Below are 18,830 nucleotides of genomic sequence, written 5' to 3' on the forward strand. Positions count from 1 at the left end.
CAGCTGTCATCTACACTCCTGCATACCACTCATTTGATTTTTCTGTACATGTAAGACCCGTCAGTGTGTGTTTTATATATATATATATATATATATATATATATATATATATATATATATATATATATATATATTTTTTTTTTTTTTACATTAGCGAGTCATTTATACAGCTTGTAGACTTGAGAACTGTTATGCGAGAGAAATAAGCAATTGTGAGGTATAAAGTCACAATTACCTTTATTCATTTTTTCTTTCGACTTCCATAAGGACCTTGGTCATAGGGATTAGAATGTGAAGTATAAGCATATGCCATGTTCTTTTTCACTTCACATATGTACATTTTACAGTATTTTATTGTAAAATAACCGTAAAATAACATGAAATGTCCCATTAGATCAACTAGATCAAAGACAAATGTTATAAGTATTGATAAAATATTCTGTGCATTTCTGTAGTTATTGGAATATTGTGCTCTTAGCCTAGCAACATACCAGTACAAAACCATTTTTAAATGAATTGCATTCCATTTCATGCACTAAACTCGTTTTATCCCAGTTAAGAGCGCTGTCTGTAGTCAGGAGAGCGAGTCAGTCGGGCTGCAGTGTCTGGGAAGCTGATGTGATATCACTCTGACCAGTCACTTCAGAGCTTAATCAGAAGAAATGCCTGCTTGTGTGGAGGACGTGTTCTATAAGGCTTCACTAAGAGTTTGGATGAAGTACTTGAAGTACAGCAGCTGTCATCTACACTCCTGCATACCACTCATTTGATTTTTCTGTACATGTAAGACCCGTCAGTGTGTGTTTTATATATATATATATATATATATATATATATATATATATATTTTTTTTTTTTTTTACATTAGCGAGTCATTTATACAGCTTGTAGACTTGAGAACTGTTATGCGAGAGAAATAAGCAATTGTGAGGTATAAAGTCACAATTACCTTTATTCATTTTTTCTTTCGACTTCCATAAGGACCTTGGTCATAGGGATTAGAATGTGAAGTATAAGCATATGCCATGTTCTTTTTCACTTCACATATGTACATTTTACAGTATTTTATTGTAAAATAACCGTAAAATAACATGAAATGTCCCATTAGATCAACTGCAGTTCATTTAAATTTGATCTAACTGTACTTGTTCCGAATTTTAATGTTTCTAAATGTAATTTCATTTATGTTTTTATGAATACTGAATGTTTTGAAGGTAATTATGCTTTAGCTCTGGCAGTGAGAGATACGGCTCTGATCCCACTTTCCAGTGCTTTGTTTGGCCTGGGACAGGAGGGTGGAGAGGGTATGGTAAGGGGGCAGGGGAAGAGATTCTCCTCATAAATATGTAGGAAAAAATATATTTTCTGTGAAATGAATGTCCCACGAGACTTGTACATGCTAACACACATGCACGCACATCCAGCATTGCTCTGGCCCTGTGACAGGGACTGTCTGTGTTTGATGCTCAACACTGTGGGACAGAATCAGTCGCTCCTCCGGATTAGACACAGCTGAGAGGGGGAATGGGCTAGAATGGAGTACACTTAAAAATAAAGCTTCCTAAAGGGGTTTTTCACAGAACAACTATTTTGGGTTGCCCAAAGAACCTTTCAGTAAACAGTTCTACCACTTTTTTCTTAGCTTAATCTTATATTTTTTAATATAAACCAAAACGGACTGTTACTGAACAGAATATTGTATTTTTGCAGAACTGTTCCAGACCATGAGAACTTTGTTTTCTTCTTTTCCAGTGGCCCATACACAGGAAGCTCACCACCAGACGGGCAAGCCTTTGATACGCTGTGCTAAATGTGGAGAGATGTGCAAGGGAGAGGTGTTACGAGTGCAGGCCAAACACTTCCACATCAAGTGCTTCACATGCAAAGGTGAGTGAATTAATGTCACTTATGCACATATACAAATCATCAGTCCCTGTTACATACAAGACATCCAGTGCCACGAAGACAAATGCTGAATGAGGAAGAGATGTAAATTAGAACTATGCTATGAATGGAATACTCAGAGACTTTTAATATCTTCAGAAAAGGAGGGGTGTATGCTGGACGTTTACTGTCTACTTAAATTGAGAGCACAATAATTTAATAACATGTCTAGTTTATATTTTACAATGCACAAAATCAACAGAAAATCATAGGAAGTTAATGTTAGCTTGACAGTTTTTGACAGGTTGTGTGCATTCGGTTGTATATTCAAAGTGAAATCGTCCCTGTCTGAGATGTTGTGGTTCTGGTTTGCTGAGTTTTTCTTATGAATGTTTCTGAAGTCTGTCTAACACTGTTTGTGTGTGTCTCCAAAGACTCATCTCTCCTGCCAGAGTTCAGGATCACTGTGTGATTGTTAAGACCGTTATATGAGTTCCAGCTTGACCTATTTAGCATGTGTTTCTCAGAATCTGCGATAAGTTTTAAAAATAGACCCAACTCACTTGTGTTTGTATTCAATATAGCATTAACTCTATATGGACAGGTGAGGATACCAACAACAGTTCACTGTGTAAATGGCAGTAGTGTACATGAAACTCTATCATTTTTCTATGATTCATTTAAGCATTTTATTTTTTATTATAGGGTAAAAAATTTTTTTTTTTAATGAATCAAATAATTATTATTATACAGTACAGTACTTATAGTGTGTGTGTGTGAGAGAGAGAGAGAAAGTTAGGTCATTAGGTTATGTCCAGACTGCCTTTCTTGCTTTAGTGCTTTCTGTTGAACTGTTGAACTGGTATAGAATTGTGATTTACCATGTCACTTCAGGGTCTTTATTTAGTAAGCCCACCAAATCCATCTGCTTTTAACAAAACACTCAAGATTATCCTGATTCTTTTGTCAGCAACACTTGAGTCACGTAGAGCTAGATATAATGCAGCCCTATTACGAAGTAAATCCTGTCATGTCTGAGCTGTGATCCAATTAACCCAGAGACTTTCCCTCTGTCCTACCGTCCCACTTCAATTAGAGAGAGCCGCATTATGATGCAAGATCTGCACAAATCTGACTGACACAGTCACATCTTGTATGTTGCACATGAGGGGATTCATTAATGGAAGCCATGTTCTTATAAAACACTACCTGTCAAAGGATGGACATTTATTATTACTATTTTTCACATTTTAATTAATAGTCATCAAAATTATGAAATAACACAAAATATGGAAATTATAAAGTGATCAAAACGTGATAGAAGTTCAAATGTATGGCGGACAAATTATCCTGCACTGCTCCAACTCAAAACATAAAAATAAAAAATAAAATAGTAGCCTAGTTTTCTATAAAACTAATTAGCAAAAATAATGATAATAAAAAAAAAATATATTTTTTTTTAAGATGAGAACCATAATTCAATCAAGTGTGTAAGTATACAGTATATTAGCCTGTAGTAGTAGTTATTTTTTTAACAGTCACCTAGCGAAATGATACATGTTGAAATATGAAAACATGACATTCTATGTTATTTTAATTTGTTGAACGCTTGCTTTCTGTCATACTGAAGCACATGAAAATGTTTGTTTTCTTGGGGAAAAAATTACTTTTAAAAGTAGTATGACACATTAATAAATAATTGCTTTACTTAAAATGTAACATATTGCTTGTATGTTACTTTTGCAGTGGACGGATAGTTGTTGTTTGTTTGTTTGTTTCTTCACTTTTAGCTTCAGTTGGGCAGAAATAGTTCATCTTGTCTATTTAATTTCTCGCCCAGCCCTTTATTTCTCACACTAAGTTCATATCATTCTCTGACCTCTGACCTTACTGTGGCCTCTAAATACATCACAGACACACAGAGACAATGACATTGACTGAGAGAGACAGAAAAGAGTGACTCAGCAGGCCTATACTTGGACTAGGGATTTAACAGTTCTTGAATTATAAATATACAAGGTGATAATTAATATACGATATTACACTCTTTTGTGTCAACTCTTGAACAAACTAGACAGAAAATAGATTTGAATTTGACCATGACCTGTAGTAATCTGAGCAGATAATGAGTGTAAGAGCTAATCACCTACTTTGTGTTCAACACCCTCAGGGATTATGCCATCCGAAATCTGTTTAATAATAATCAGATTATCTAATCATCGAATCGCTTCAGAGTAGCATAAACACAACTAAATCATTGTTTTCTTCATTTGCAGGCAACCTGATCACAACCCGTTTTACTTCCATATTGTGATGTTTTATTGAATCCAATAATACATTAAAGACCAATATTTGTTAAAGGAATAGTACACTCCGGAATGATATTTTAAAATGTACTCACCAACAGACCAACAGTCCATCCAAGAACTGGTTTGGTTGAAATGTAGCATTACATCACCTGCTCACCAATGGATCCTCTGCAGCGAATGGGTGCCATCGGAATGAGAGTCCAAACAGCTGATAAAAACATAATCAGCAATCCAGAAGTAATCCAAATGACTTCATAAATTATCTATTGAAGCAGAAAGCTGTATGTTTATAATAAACACATTCATCACTAAGACACTTAAACTTTAAACCCTCACTTTTGTCCAAAATACAAGTTTGTAGTCCATAATAATGCTTCTGTCAGTGAAAAAGTCTGCTCCCTGTTGTCGGCTCACATCCAAATCCACCAACATCAACTGTTTTAGATTATTTTCATTTGTAAATGGTACTTGATCTGTGCATATTTCTCTCCTGATTCAGACAAGATGACTTTTGGACTGGAGAAAGCAGTATAATGCATTGAGGACTTGTATATTAGCTGGAAGAGATGGTTTGAAATTAAAAACGTCTTGATGGATTTGTTTCTTACAAACCCACAGCTTTTCACTTCACAAGATGTTAACTAATTGACTGGAATCTTGTCAATTATTGTGATGTTTTTTATCAGCTGTTTGGACTCTTATTCTGACGGCACCCATTCACTGCAGAGGAGCCACTGGTGAGCAAGCATAGTGGTAGATTTTGACCAAATCTGTTCTATGAAGAAACAAACTCATCTACATCATATTCGGCTAATTAAAATTTTTGGGTGAACTATTCTTTTAATAAAGTGGTTTCTGAGGAATAAGAGGTACATTTTAAATATATTTTTAAACTTGTATATAACTTACGTATGTAATAATTAGAGGTGGGCATAGATTAATTTTTTTTATCTAGATTAATCTCACTGTGATCTTGAAATTAATCTAGATTAATCTAGATTAAAATGACTCATTCGAATTCTGCCGATGGCCTTCAGAATATGTGTGTTACCCAAATAAAATTGACAAATAGTAAATCTTTGAGAAGGGGTTTATCAAGCTAGGTGGTGCATTAGAACATAGAGTCCGTGCTGCACCACATATGTAACGCACATGGACTGCATATGCACTGCAGACGGAGTATGTGTGAAACAGGCGTGAGCAGAGGGCCGTAGCTGGGGTCAGAGGGGACCCGGTGAAGGTTGTACCAGTGGGACCTGTTTGAAATTGTTTAATTTGTATGTTCATACATTTTTATTTATTTGTGCTATTTACACAATGTTTAAGTTTTTTCAAGTTTGTAGGTGTCAAGCTACAGAAACCAAATAATTAAATGTAAAATAGCACTGGATAGTCTTCAATGTAAAAATAAAATCTACAATCAAACCTACATTTATTCAGACACCATCAACATTTCACACATTATTACAGTTTTGCTATATATATCAAAAAATATATCTGGTGTTTGAATAATTTTTGGTTTGACTGTTAAAACTACAAAGTAGTCAAGAGCAGTGAGGGATTTTCGTTCATTTTCTTGGATTAACATTACAGCAGCCAGTAGCTAAATTAGGCGCGGTCACTTTAAGAGACGATGAACGCATCCAATATAATACACATCCCATTTTTTCCCTCAACTGTTTACTTTCACTTAAGAAATAACTGACAGTTTTTTCAAGCATAATTTCCAAGGTGGATATTTTGACATATTTTGTATGTATTTGTCGGCACAAGAGCAAAAACAAGCAAATTTGATGTTCAAGTGTTTTGAGACGCCTTTCTCTGAGTGAGCCCTGAACACCAGAACACCGCGAGTACTGAATTGGGCTCTTTCACATCTTTTTGTTTGTTCAAACAGCGATTTATATTTGTTCGTTCAGATGCAATAGGGACTTCGAGGAGAACTTCACAGAAGAGAGCTCGGTTCAGTGTCCCTGTCCGTGACACGCGATCTCTCTCTCTCTCCGCACCGAACACAGCGCGCACCAGCTCTGTTCAGCTTTTCCGCGTCTTGTGTTTGGATGCTTTAATGTTTAAATCGACAACCGGTACGGCTTAAAAAGACGTGAAAAAGATAAGCTTTCATGACCATGTGCAGCAGTGGCATGTCAACTGTCCTGACTGAGCTTAATTTTTAGCTGGCCTCAAATATCAAGGTGAAAGTTATCAGCTTGCTTAGTATAGACCCAGCTCCCAACCCAACGTTGAGAATAGATTAACGGCGATACTTTTTTTTTTTTATCGCCCGATATGAGTCTCGAGTTAACGCAGCACGTTAACGGTGATAACGGCCCACCACTAGTAATAATTTTATGTAAAGTAATACAGTCAATAAATCATAGAAATTTAAATTAATGCATTCTAATTTGTGGAATTTTCCAACTGCATTTATTTGGTCATTTAACCAACTTTTGGTGCTTTTGGCATTGTGGGCAGGGGCAAATCCTGCTGGAAAATGAAATCAGCATCTTCAAAAAGCTGGTCAGCAGAAGGAAGCATGAAGTACTACAATATTTATTGGTAAACGGTGCAGTAACTTTGGTTTTCAAAAAAAAAAAAAACACTGGACTTCAAGCAGCTTGGGCTATGAGCTTCTTCACCCTTCCAGACTCTAGGACCTTGTTTTCCAATTGAAATACAAAACTTGCTATCATCTGAAAAAAAGGACTTTGGACCAATGGCAACAGTCCATTTCTTCTTCTCCATAGCAGGGTTAGATGTCTCTAACGTTGTCTGTGGTACAGAAGTGGCTTAACAAGAGGAATATGACAACTGCAGCCAAATTCCTTGGCACTTCTGTGTGTGGTGGCTCTTGATGCCTTGACCCCAGCCTCAGTCCATTCCTTCTGAAATTCTCTAAAATTATTGACTCCAGTTTGCTTGACATTCCTCATAAAGATGTGGTTCTTTTGGTTGGTTGTGCATGCTTTTCTTCTACACTTTTTCGTTCCACTCAACCTTCTGTCAACATGCTTTGATACAGCACTTGGTGAACAGCAAGCTTATTCGCAATTAATTTTTGTGGCTTACACTCCTTGTGAAGGGTGTCAGTGATTGTTAGAGACCATTTTGAAGGCTCAGGAAACCTTTGCAGGTGTTTTGAGTTGATTAGCTGATTGGCATTGAGATTGTGATTTGGTGGGTTTTTGTTAAATGTGAGCCAAATCATCACAATTAAAAGAACCAAAGACTTAAACTACTTCAGTATGTGTGCATTTAATTCATTTAATACATGAGTTTCGCAATTTGAGTTGAATTACTGAAATAAATGAACTTTTCCTCGACATTCTAGTTTATTGAGAAGCACCTGTATGTATACTAATTATCTCGCTTTATCTGTGAGACTTATGGGGTGGCATTATCCTCATATGGCCTCTGCAGAACTTTCTCAGTGAATAAACTCTTTTTATCAGAGCGGATCATGTAGAAGGCTATGAGAATCGCTAGAGTCAGTTACATAACAGCACTGCAGAGCTTCCAGCATACTACATATACATTGTACACATCTATTATACTTCCAGTCCCTCATTTTCCAAATAGAAAGTGGGTGAAGGAGCTCTTAAGAGCTGAAAATGAAACACAATGAGCTCTAAATGTGATTAAGATAGGCTATTGGTTCAGATTAGACATTTCAAGGCTTCTGACTGTGTTTTCTCAAGATCAGGTTTGTCCATTGTCCTCCACTGAGGTTTATTTTTACAGTTGCTATTTCTAGTGCGCCAATTATGTTGCATTATCTGGTTACAAGAACAGAAATGTATGACAAAGAAGCCATTATAACAAAAATCAAGGTTCACCCTAAAATGTTTTGTCATTATTTACTTATCAACCGATCTTTAACTCCTCTGCAGAACATAAAATATGATTGTTTGAAAAATGTATTTTTCTAGTATAAAGGAAGTGAACGAGGAGAACCGTTTTTGTATTTTATTGTATTTTAACATGTAAATTATTTCTGTGATCAATCATATTCATTACTCCAGTATTCAGTGTCACATGATCCTTCAGAAATGATTCTAATATGCTGATTTGCTTTTTTTTTTTTCTGAGACGTTTTTATGGAGCATTTATTTATTCTTTAATTATTTTAATTATATAATATTTCTAAAATCATAGTTATATAATATTATTTTATTATTCTCTAATATTTTTAGGTAGGGTGTGTGTACAGTATATAACACACCATGATTTTGATAATAATTAATTAATTACCAACTTTAGAATGAATGAGTGTTTGTGTGTTTGGCTGCAGTGTGTGGATGTGATCTGGCTCAGGGAGGATTCTTCATGAAGAATGGGGAATATCTGTGCACTCTGGATTACCAACGCATCCATGGCACCCGCTGTAACATCTGTGGAGAGTTTGTGGAGGGGGAGGTGGTGACTGCACTCGGAAAGACCTACCACCCAACATGCTTTGTGTGCACAATCTGCAAGTAAGAGCCTACAGACACACACCCACACTTGCAAACAGACACACACTGGACATTATATAGTCATTGACATTGCGGCGGAATTTTAACTGGGATCATATATTTTATGACCTACAGGAGACCATTTCCTGCTGGAGACAGAGTGACGTTCAATGGCAAGGACTGTCTGTGTCAGTACTGCGCAGAGCCCACGTCTCCAGGACCTACCAAAGACGTCGTCAGACGCAGCAGTGAGTGCAGGAACCACAGATCTAAACCACCATATCAGTGAATCGCACAAAACTGGTCAAGAACATGTCTGGGTCATATTTCAACCCAAAATCTAGGGAAAATTGCCATTAATAGTCACATGTCTAATCAAATTAATAAATAAACTAATTCCCATTTGTGAAATATGGGGGAAATATATTAAACCAAATAATCAAAACAAATATCATTTTCAGTAGTGAAATGTAAAAACAACAACAACATATAAAGTTTGTTATACTACCTTGAATTTTTGCATTATTTATGAATTCATTAACTTCAACATTTGGATATATTTAAGTAGAAATACTAGGTTACAATAAATCACTGTAGGAAATAATGAAATAAATAATTAATAAGTAAAGCATCTGAACTAATTGTGTTGAGGGAAAATATGATCACAATTCAGTAGGCTTCGTTTTCTTTAGACACAGTGTAATTCCTGATTTAATTTCTTTTCATTTTGATCTTGACATACATTTAACATCTCACATATCTATAACTTGTCAAGTCACCTTTATTTATACAGTGCTTTAAACAAAACAGATTGTGTCAAAGCAACGGAACAACATTAATTAGGAAACCAGTGTGTCAATATTGCAAAACAACTTGTAAGTACTTAAGATAAAATCTCACTCAATTTAAAACCTAAAGAATCTTGAAGGGGTAAAGAGTTTCTCATTATGTAATTTATATGCATAAACTTTAAAAAGCAGATTACTTAATTACAAATTCCTACGTTTAGACATTATTAAAGAATTTAAATAAATAAAAAATCATCATACATTAACTATAATAAGAGTGCTACATCCACAGAGTAACTTAATGGGAAAGAAAGCGATTGTATAACATCCTGAAACTGTAAATTATTTAAACACTCTGTTTCTCTTAGATCCTTTTTCTGAGCATTTGGGGGCTTTTTGGCCAGGATCCACCTACTATAATAAATAATCAATCTTAATTTCCACTTTAAGCCTTTAAGCTTGACTACTAAAGCCAATAATAATCTTTCATCGACAAGGTTAAAATGTGAAGAAAATAAATACCTGACAGACATCACTAATGCTTTTAAACCAGCGATGTTGTCGATAAATGCCATTGTGTGAGTCATCTCATCAGTGTCCTGATGTAATAGATCAAGACCCTTGATAGGTGCCAAAATTGTGTTCACAGTATACTGATTCATGACATCAAGTGATCAAGTTTAAGTCTAAAAAATGGTTTGCATGTTTTGACAAAAAAAATGGCTCAAACTGAGTTCTTCACATGAATCATGTGCCGAATTTAAAGATGTTTTTTTTGGGGGGGGGGGGGGCATCAATCGAGAGTGTCAAATTATTATTATTATTATTTTTATGTTTCAGGTTGTGCGGGCTGTGGCAGAGACATTAAGAATGGTCAGGCTCTGTTGGCTTTAGAGAGTCAGTGGCATTTGGGCTGTTTTAAATGTAAGGCCTGTGCCAAAGTATTAACTGGAGAATACATCAGCAAGTAAGATGCATTTTTTTTTTTTTACACAAAATTCATCCATTCCATCCTAAATGATGGATGATGGTATGCATTGGTTTGTTCTCTGTATGTGCACAGAGATGGCGCCCCCTACTGTGAGCACGATTATCAGGTCCTGTTTGGAGTGCATTGTGAAGCGTGTCAGCAGTTCATCACCGGGAAAGTCCTGGAGGTACACAAACACACACACACATAGTTCTGGACCGGTAACAAACTGATCATTTGAAAATCTTTTTGTGGCTTTGTGGCATGTCTGTAGCTTTGAGCAGTGTTGTTATTGTTAAAGGGATAGTACACCTGAAAATTAAAATTACCCATTGATTTACTCACCCTCAAGCCATCCTAGGTGTATATGGCTGTCTTTAAGACTAATACAATCGAGTTGCATAAAAAAAAAAAAAAATGTCCTGGCTCTTTTAAGTTTTATTAAGACTGTGAAAGGCTATTGAGATTTTGAAGACCAATAAAAGTGCATCCATCCCTCATGAAAAGTGCTCCACACAGCTCCGGGGTGTTAATAAATGTCTTCTGGAGTGACATTTAGACACCTCAACACAATATTGCTTTCATCAGTCAAGCCATCAAGTGACAACCTAACACAGTACTAGAATTGTATTTATTTATGTTTTTGTATCGTTTTCAGTTGCTTTGTACAGTCATCAGACAGTAATCCTCTGCATTAAACACTTGATGGTCAGAACGAACCATATTTATTCGTGTATTTATTGTAGTCTGGGTCAAATTTCCTTAATTTTCTTTTTTAGATTTTTCAGAACAGACCTGTGGACCATTTTGGAGTCCTTTCCCACCATTTGAGAATGACATGCAACATGAACAGTATATTTATCACTTGACAGCATGAGTGTTCAACAACAAAACACACTGATTGTGACACAGACCTGCAGTACAAAAGCATGTTACACATCTGATGTCTCACAGATAACCGTCTAAAGTTTCACAACAGGCTCACAGCCGATTTCACAGTATTGCAACAGGAAGTTTCATCCGGCTAACTGAATCTGATTGGCTGTGAGAGAGACAGTTGTCCTTTCTCATCACACTGTTTTCCTGTTTGTTATAATGGAATTTGTTTGTGCATCGCTGCTCAGGAGTGAAATGGGCCCTGTATAAATTACTTTGAGTAGTTTGAGAGCACAAGATACTGCACGGGACCTGTAAGTCTCTCTCAAGACTGTATTTAATAATAAATTAAAATTGTAAAAAAAAAAAAAAAAAATGGTTAAAAATTGTTTTTGCCCATAAATGTAACAAATAATTCAGAGACAGCAAGTGAACTAAACATGAAATAAGCATTGGTTGTGCATTAACGATTAAATTATTAAATTAATTAAGCATTGAATGAAATGTGAAATTTTGAAGTAGAAAGACTGAAATGTAAAATGTACTCCAGTTCTCTTTGTTTTATTTATATCTTTGAATGATTGAATGAACAGATGATTTGATTCTGCAAACACAGAACGATAAGCTTGTTTGTTCTGGTCATTTGAATAAAATATATGTCGTCTTACATGATACACATGCAAAACTTCAGCTTCTCTTTAACAGTCTGTTAGAGTTATCTGTAATAGCCGTTTTCGGGTTTAACTTTGAGTGTGTTTCTCCACAGGCAGGGGACAAGCACTACCACCCCAGCTGTGCTCGCTGTAGCAGGTGTAACCAGATGTTTACTGAAGGAGAGGAGATGTACCTGCAAGGTGAGTCTCAGCCTTTAATATTATCTCTATTTAATTGCTGGAATATGTTTAACCAAATTAATTTCTTATAATTACATTTCAAAATAGATACAAAAGTTTGTAGCCAAACTTTAAGTTGGCTTGAAAAAGCCTAACCAGAAAGTTTGAAGTAGTTTTAAAAGCTTAAAGTTTGAGGGTTTTCAGTTTTAACTACTAATTTGAAGTACTTTTAAAGTTTTGAAGGCAAAAAAAATAGATAAATAGATAAGAGATAGTAAACTAACATGTTGCTAACATGATTAACAAGTAACTAGCATGTCACTAACATGTTTACAGCATGATTATGTTGCTAACATGATTAGCAAGTTACTAGCATGTTTCCAGCATGATTAGAATTTCGTTAGCATGATGTTAGCATGATTAGGAAGTGACTAGCATGTTGCTAGCATGATTAGCAAGTAACTGACATGTTGTTAACATGATTACCAAGTAACTAGCATATCGCTAGTTATTCTTGCAAATAAAACACTGACACAATGATGAACAAGTACATAACATTTTGAATTTTCAGCATCATTACTCCAGTCTTCAGTGTTAAATGATCCTTCAGAAATCATTCTAATATGCTGATTTGGTGCTCACAAAACATTTCTTATTATCAGTGTTGAAAACAGTGTTACTTCATTTTCAGGATTCTTTGATGAATAGAAGGTTTAAAGGAAGTGAATTTATTTGAAATATTAATCTTTTGTGGAATTATGCAAATTATATTTCTTTTCTATCACATTTGATCAATTTAATGCATCTTGCTGAATGTATTTATTTTTTTTTCAATAAAATTGCATATATTGTTATTCTTAATTACATTGCAGAATGACTGAAGATGTGCCACATAAAGTTCACCTCTGAAAATTACAGTTCTGCTTCAGATTCTTTATCAGAAAGTGACCTAACTGACATGACTGAATGACCATCTCTTTCATTGTTTGTGCAGGATCAACAGTTTGGCATCCAAGCTGTAAACATTCACTCAGAGGCGAGGAGAGACAACGGGTAAGGTCCTTTCCATGTCATTCTGTCTTTGTGCTGTCTGCATGTTCTTCTCTGCTAACTCTTTTCTGAAAGTAAATGTTGCTGTGAGGCTGTACTTTCTCCTCCTGGCTGTTTTTTTGTACACATGTCGCTCAAACAATCATTCCGGAAACACTGCTATAGCTTAGGTAGTTCACTATATTTCGTGATGTCCGACCAAACCCCTGTGTCTTCCTCCACAGCTATTGCCTGCGTCTCTAGCTCTCTTCAGCAAAACAGAAAGGCAGGTACTGTGCTCGCTGTTAGCTGCGCCATGGCATCGCATGACCATGTGCTGCCCCTGGAGGCGGCAGATTGCAGTGCTAGCTATAAACCATCATTAACATCTGGTTTATTCCATTTCATAGACACTAGTGCTACAGAACAGATCGTTTAGCCCAGTTACTCTACTATTGTGCCAGATAGGCCTCAAATCAAGCTAGGCTTCTGTAATCATGCATGGTGCATTTCAGCATTTCAGTATGCCGAGTAATATCAGATGCACTTACATTTTGATCCGCAAGCATTTCCTGCCATCGGAAACATGAAATTGCCATTGACGAGTCTCATTCATTGTGTGGAAGGCAAATGAATGATTTTCTTTACTTTTAGGTTTGTTTAAGGATGCTGTCATCATTTAGTCCTATCCTTCACAATATATGTCAGTTTACAGGTCAAAGTTTTCTTACATTTATATCTGAATATGTTATATTTATTAGAACTTGTATATTCTGATGCTAACGCAGATTTATACTAATGTATTTAAAATATGTTTCTTTTGCATTCTTTGTAGCGTGATTGGCCAGTAGGTCATGAATATTTTAATATATCATAATATATCTCTTTACAGCCATGTGCAAGCAGGCACAAAATGTGTTTTACATAAAAGTTAAACTACTTTAATGTGATGCACAGTAAGGCAAATATAAGTAACACACTCTTCTGGTAAAGGCTAATGCAACATTGAATAATCATGTCTTTGGGGAATATACGTAGTTGTTTACATGAAAATGCAAATGCTGATGTTTTTATTTATTACTTATGTTGAATATAGGTTGTGGGTTCTAAACCTGTGCTTGTTTCACAGCCGACATGCTCGTCGTCTGAGAGTATATGTTCCAGACCTGGTTCAAGCATACCTGGCTCACCGGGTCACACCATATATGTAAGTGCATCAGTTCATCATAGTGTAAATATATTCCCACAAAAGTATTAAGCAGCACAAATGACTGATAAAGATAATAAATGTTTCTTGAGCAGCAAATCAGTATATTAGAATGGTTTCTGAAGGATCACGTGACACTGAAGACTGGAGTAATGATGCTGAAAATACAGCTTTGCATCCAATTAATAAATTATCATTTAAAATATATATGTTAGGTTATTAAAGCAGCAACTGTGGTAAAATCACTGTAACGTAAGTGGCGTTTTGCCTTTTTGTTCTTTATTCTCACGCTCAGACCCTTATATTAGCCTAGGAGAGGCTTTTTATAGAACTTTATATTTTCACTGCTGTCTTATATAAATCAGACATCTGTGACTCCCTGTGTGTGTTTGTGTCCCCCAGGCAAAAGTAGACAATGAGATCCTTGATTACAAGGATTTAGCAGCTATTCCCAAGGTCAAAGCCATTTATGACATTGAGCGTCCAGATCTAATCAACTATGAACCACTTTACACCACCTCATTGGATGAGTCAGAAGAGAGAGAGAGTGTTGGAGAGGTAAAAAGAAGTCAAACAGAAGCTCTGCTCCAAGCCCTAGTGACTCACTAGGGTTTGAAACGGAGCTCTTGAGTTTGGTATAGTATTGAACACAGACTACATTTTTCTGCTTGTATAAAATTGATATATATATATATATATATATATATATATATATATATATATATATATATATATATATATATATATATATATATTCACAGACAATAGTAGTGTTTTAAACTGACATGGACTTTATTATCCCAACACAACAACTTTCTGTTGACAGCTGCGGAGCTCCAGGAGAGAGTGTTCGCCTATGCCAGAAGACAGAGTAAGTTAGTCACATGACCTCTCACCTGTCCCCTGATAGGCTGTTCCTCTCAGTCATTCTCATGTTATTGGTGCTGTCCTAAATCACACACTGGATGTGGACTAGCAGTCATGAGGTAGTCCAGGAGATTGTATTGAGTCCCATTTGTGGTTATATGATTCAGATGGATGCTCATGAGTGCCACTTATCCACACAATTTATCTGCAGTGCATCCAGATGTTTTTGTTTACTATTTATAGGTCCTTTGATTTTCAGTGATGACTCTCAGTAGATTATCACTATTGTAATACAATAATGCTTTTATGCTTCATTATTGTAATGCAATTTTTTTTCTTCTTCATATAAATAAATTACCATAAATTCAAGGCAATACATTTTGAGTTTGAATTAGACCCAGATATGACAGGTTTTCTTTTCTGAGATTCACCACCATACATTAATTATTTAATTAATAGTTTGTTAGTTTGTTTGTGTATCCCAGTTCTCTGGTGTCCCAGTGAAAGTGTGAATCTGTTCAAAAAAGTTTTCTTTGTATATGTATTTATTTTTCAGACCAGGTCACCCACACCGACTGCTGAGGTGAATCATATTTGGAGTTTTATTTTGCATGCAGGCAAAAATCAAATGATTACATAATACTACTGAATATTTATGTGTTTTATTGGAGAAATGCAGTTTAATTTTCATTGTAAATATTTAAGAATTTATTAATAGATGTTGTATTGAAACTGAATCACATCTAGATTTTCAAATTAAACAGTGATTTATTTTTTTTATGTGTATCCTTCCTGTAATTTTTAGGGTTACTATGACATGAGAGAACGAATCCTCCACCGGTCGACAAGTCAAGGCTCCATTGGGTCGCCAATCTACAGCCGCCACAATTACACCCCAACCCTGTCACGCTCACCACAGCACTTCCACAGACCCGGTGAGCTGTGAGCCCTGTCTGCTGCGCTCAAAGATTCATATTAAAATTTCATCAAATTAATTTCTCTTTTCGCTTCATGGATTATTTACAGTTTTCTAATATAGCACTGTTCTCCTCCAGTGTCCAAATTTAGCTTTAGAAGAGAGAAAGCCTATCTCTAAAAACTAGGGCTGGATGATCTAACTCTCATTTTTTGCATGACATTTTCGGAAAGAGTGATTGTGAACAATTTTGGATCAAATCAAATGATCAAAAACCTTTCTTTTATTTATTTATTAAAAACAGTGTGTAAACATGACTTATTTATTTATTTTTAACTACTGCATATAACTTTTTTTTTTGCAAAATTGGATGCGATGTCTGTTGAGACATTATATATATACGTGTGTGTGTGTGTGTGTGTGTGTGTGTGTGTGTGTGTGTGTGTGTGTGAAAATAGTTTTTCACCAGATGTTATGAGTGTACAGATGTTTTACTTTTTTGTAAATCCCATTATTTTCAGTGGTGATTCTATTTAGATTATTAGATTATCATTATTGCAATGCAGTGAGTTTTTTATTTTAATAAAATATCATAAATTAGCAATTTAACACATTCTAGCATACTACCATACCATGGGTCCGTGCACTTAATTGTCAATTTAATATAAAGCTCAAACAGTAAGTAAATTAAATAAAACCTTATTTTCTGAAATTAAAATAAAAGTTAAATTAAATTTGTCTTTTTTTTTAGATTAACCCCATAGTTTGTGTATTTTTTATTTACTTATTGAAAACACAGTGTAAACATGGCTTAATTTAGTCTTTAACTTGATTAATTATTTTAGATCTATATCTATCTATCTATCTATCTATCTATCTATCTATCTATCTATCTATCTATCTATCTATCTATCTATCTATCTATCTATCTATCTATCTATCTATCTATCTATCTATCACCCAGCCCTATTTTGAATTATTCTCCCTATTGACCGTGTTTGTGATTGGAGGCATTGAGCTGTCCTGTGGTTGGAGTTCCCCAGGGGCCAGCACCCCTCCTCTCCCTCTGACTCCTAAACATTTTCACATGCCAGGTACTGTTGGAGTCTTCCAGCGGCCCACTGTGTGTCAATCCCAGCATGCCCTGTGTCTCAGCATATGCTCGCTATTCATAGCACTTTCTGTCTCTGTCTTAAAGCAACAGTTCACGCAGAAATGAAAAGTCTGCACAAGCAAACACCACTTACATTTTCATTCAGAAAATGTAAACATCTATCTTGGTGACAGTATTTCAAAACTGTATGTGATGCAGTTGTCAGTTTCTCTAACTTGACTGTTCATCAGTGCATTTTGTATATGTTATTGTTTTATTTCTGTGTTTAAAAAACCTAGTTCTTTTATATTAAGAACTAAAATTAACTAATTAGACTTTTCCTTTCTTTCAGATCAAGGAGTAAACATCTACAGAAAGCCTCCTATCTACAAACAGCATGGTACAGTTATTCAGAATCTTTGAATTCAGTACTTTAGCTTTCACATGAAAGAGATGATTAGAATTTTGATATACTGTATGTCTGATGATTTATAATATACACCAAAGCAGTGTTTCCCAACCAACAAAAAAATCTAAATTTTGAAGTACACACTGAGGTACATGCACCCCTGGTTGAGAATCACTGTTTTTAAAGGAATACTTCACCTAGAAATGAAAACTTGCCCATTCACTCACCCTCAGGCCATATAAGATGTAGATAAGTTTGTTTCTTCATCCTCTGTACTGAATGGGTGATAATGCAGACAGCTACTAAAAACTTCACAGTAATTCGAAAGTAAACTCCAGTTCATCAATAAATGTCTTGTGAAGCATTTTTGTAAGAAAAAAATCCATCATTAAGATGTTTTAACTTTAAACAGTCACTTACAAAATACATAATCCATAACGACACTTCCTCCAGGGAAAGCCCATTCCCTGTTGTCCTCTCACATCAAAACCAGCATAATTGTTTAGAATCAGTGCTTATTCTGTGCATATTTCTCTCCTGATTCAGAACTTTTTTCACTGGAGATAGCAATATTATGGATAGTTTTCACTTCACAAGATGTTAATTGATAGACTGCAGTGGTGTGGATAACGTGAAATATTGTGATGTTTTAATAAGCCATTTGTATTCTGATTCTGATGGCACCCATTCACCGCAGAGCATCCACTGGTGATCAAGTGATGTAATGCTAAATTTCTCTAAATTTGTTCTGACGAAGAAACATACTAATCTACTGTACATCTTGGATGCCCTGAGGGTGATAGAATTTTCGGTGAATTTTTCATTTTCTGTGAACTATTCCTAAGTAATGCATTGTGCAAATTACATCTGACTGAGTTTTTAAAATGCTTGCCTGTATTTATTTACTAAATTTTATCGATTGTATTTAAATATATATATAAATATATATATATATATATATATATATATATATATATATATATATATATATATATATATATATATACAGTCTTGTTCAAAATAATAGCAGTACAATGTGACTAACCAGAATAATCAAGGTTTTTCGTATATTTTTTTATTGCTACGTGGCAAACAAGTTACCAGTAGGTTCAGTAGATTCCCAGAAAACAAATGAGAGCCAGCATTCATGATATGCACGCTCTTAAGGCTGTGCAATTGGGCAATTAGTTGAATT

General features: G+C 35.1%; 1 protein-coding gene across 15 annotated transcripts in view; it reads left to right on the plus strand.

Annotated features, from left to right (window-relative positions):
* The window catches only part of LOC113112416 (actin-binding LIM protein 1-like), a 38,481-nt gene that overhangs the window by 10,878 nt on the left and 8,773 nt on the right, over positions 1-18,830 (plus strand). For 8 of the 15 annotated variants that reach the window (XR_003293431.1, XM_026277972.1, XM_026277978.1 and 5 more), the window contains exons 2-15: positions 1,753-1,887; positions 8,485-8,668; positions 8,783-8,895; positions 10,276-10,402; positions 10,499-10,592; positions 12,048-12,135; positions 13,109-13,167; positions 14,273-14,350; positions 14,753-14,908; positions 15,177-15,221; positions 15,774-15,800; positions 16,023-16,152; positions 17,144-17,227; positions 17,579-17,626. Coding sequence is in view for 14 of the 15 variants with exons in the window: in XM_026277972.1 (XP_026133757.1) it covers positions 1,753-1,887; positions 8,485-8,668; positions 8,783-8,895; positions 10,276-10,402; positions 10,499-10,592; positions 12,048-12,135; positions 13,109-13,167; positions 14,273-14,350; positions 14,753-14,908; positions 15,177-15,221; positions 15,774-15,800; positions 16,023-16,152; positions 17,144-17,227; positions 17,579-17,626 (1,368 nt within the window). In the remaining variant the exon portion in view is untranslated. Of the gene's footprint in view, positions 1-1,752; positions 1,888-8,484; positions 8,669-8,782; positions 8,896-10,275; positions 10,403-10,498; positions 10,593-11,473; positions 11,596-12,047; positions 12,136-13,108; positions 13,168-14,272; positions 14,351-14,752; positions 14,909-15,176; positions 15,222-15,773; positions 15,801-16,022; positions 16,153-17,143; positions 17,228-17,578; positions 17,627-18,830 lie in introns of those variants that run through there. The other 7 variants (XM_026277970.1, XM_026277975.1, XM_026277976.1 and 4 more) reach the window with 2 other exon arrangements.

Source organism: Carassius auratus, chromosome 13 (genome assembly GCF_003368295.1).
Source record: "Carassius auratus strain Wakin chromosome 13, ASM336829v1, whole genome shotgun sequence".
In the NCBI taxonomy this organism is placed as follows: Eukaryota; Metazoa; Chordata; class Actinopteri; order Cypriniformes; family Cyprinidae; genus Carassius; species Carassius auratus.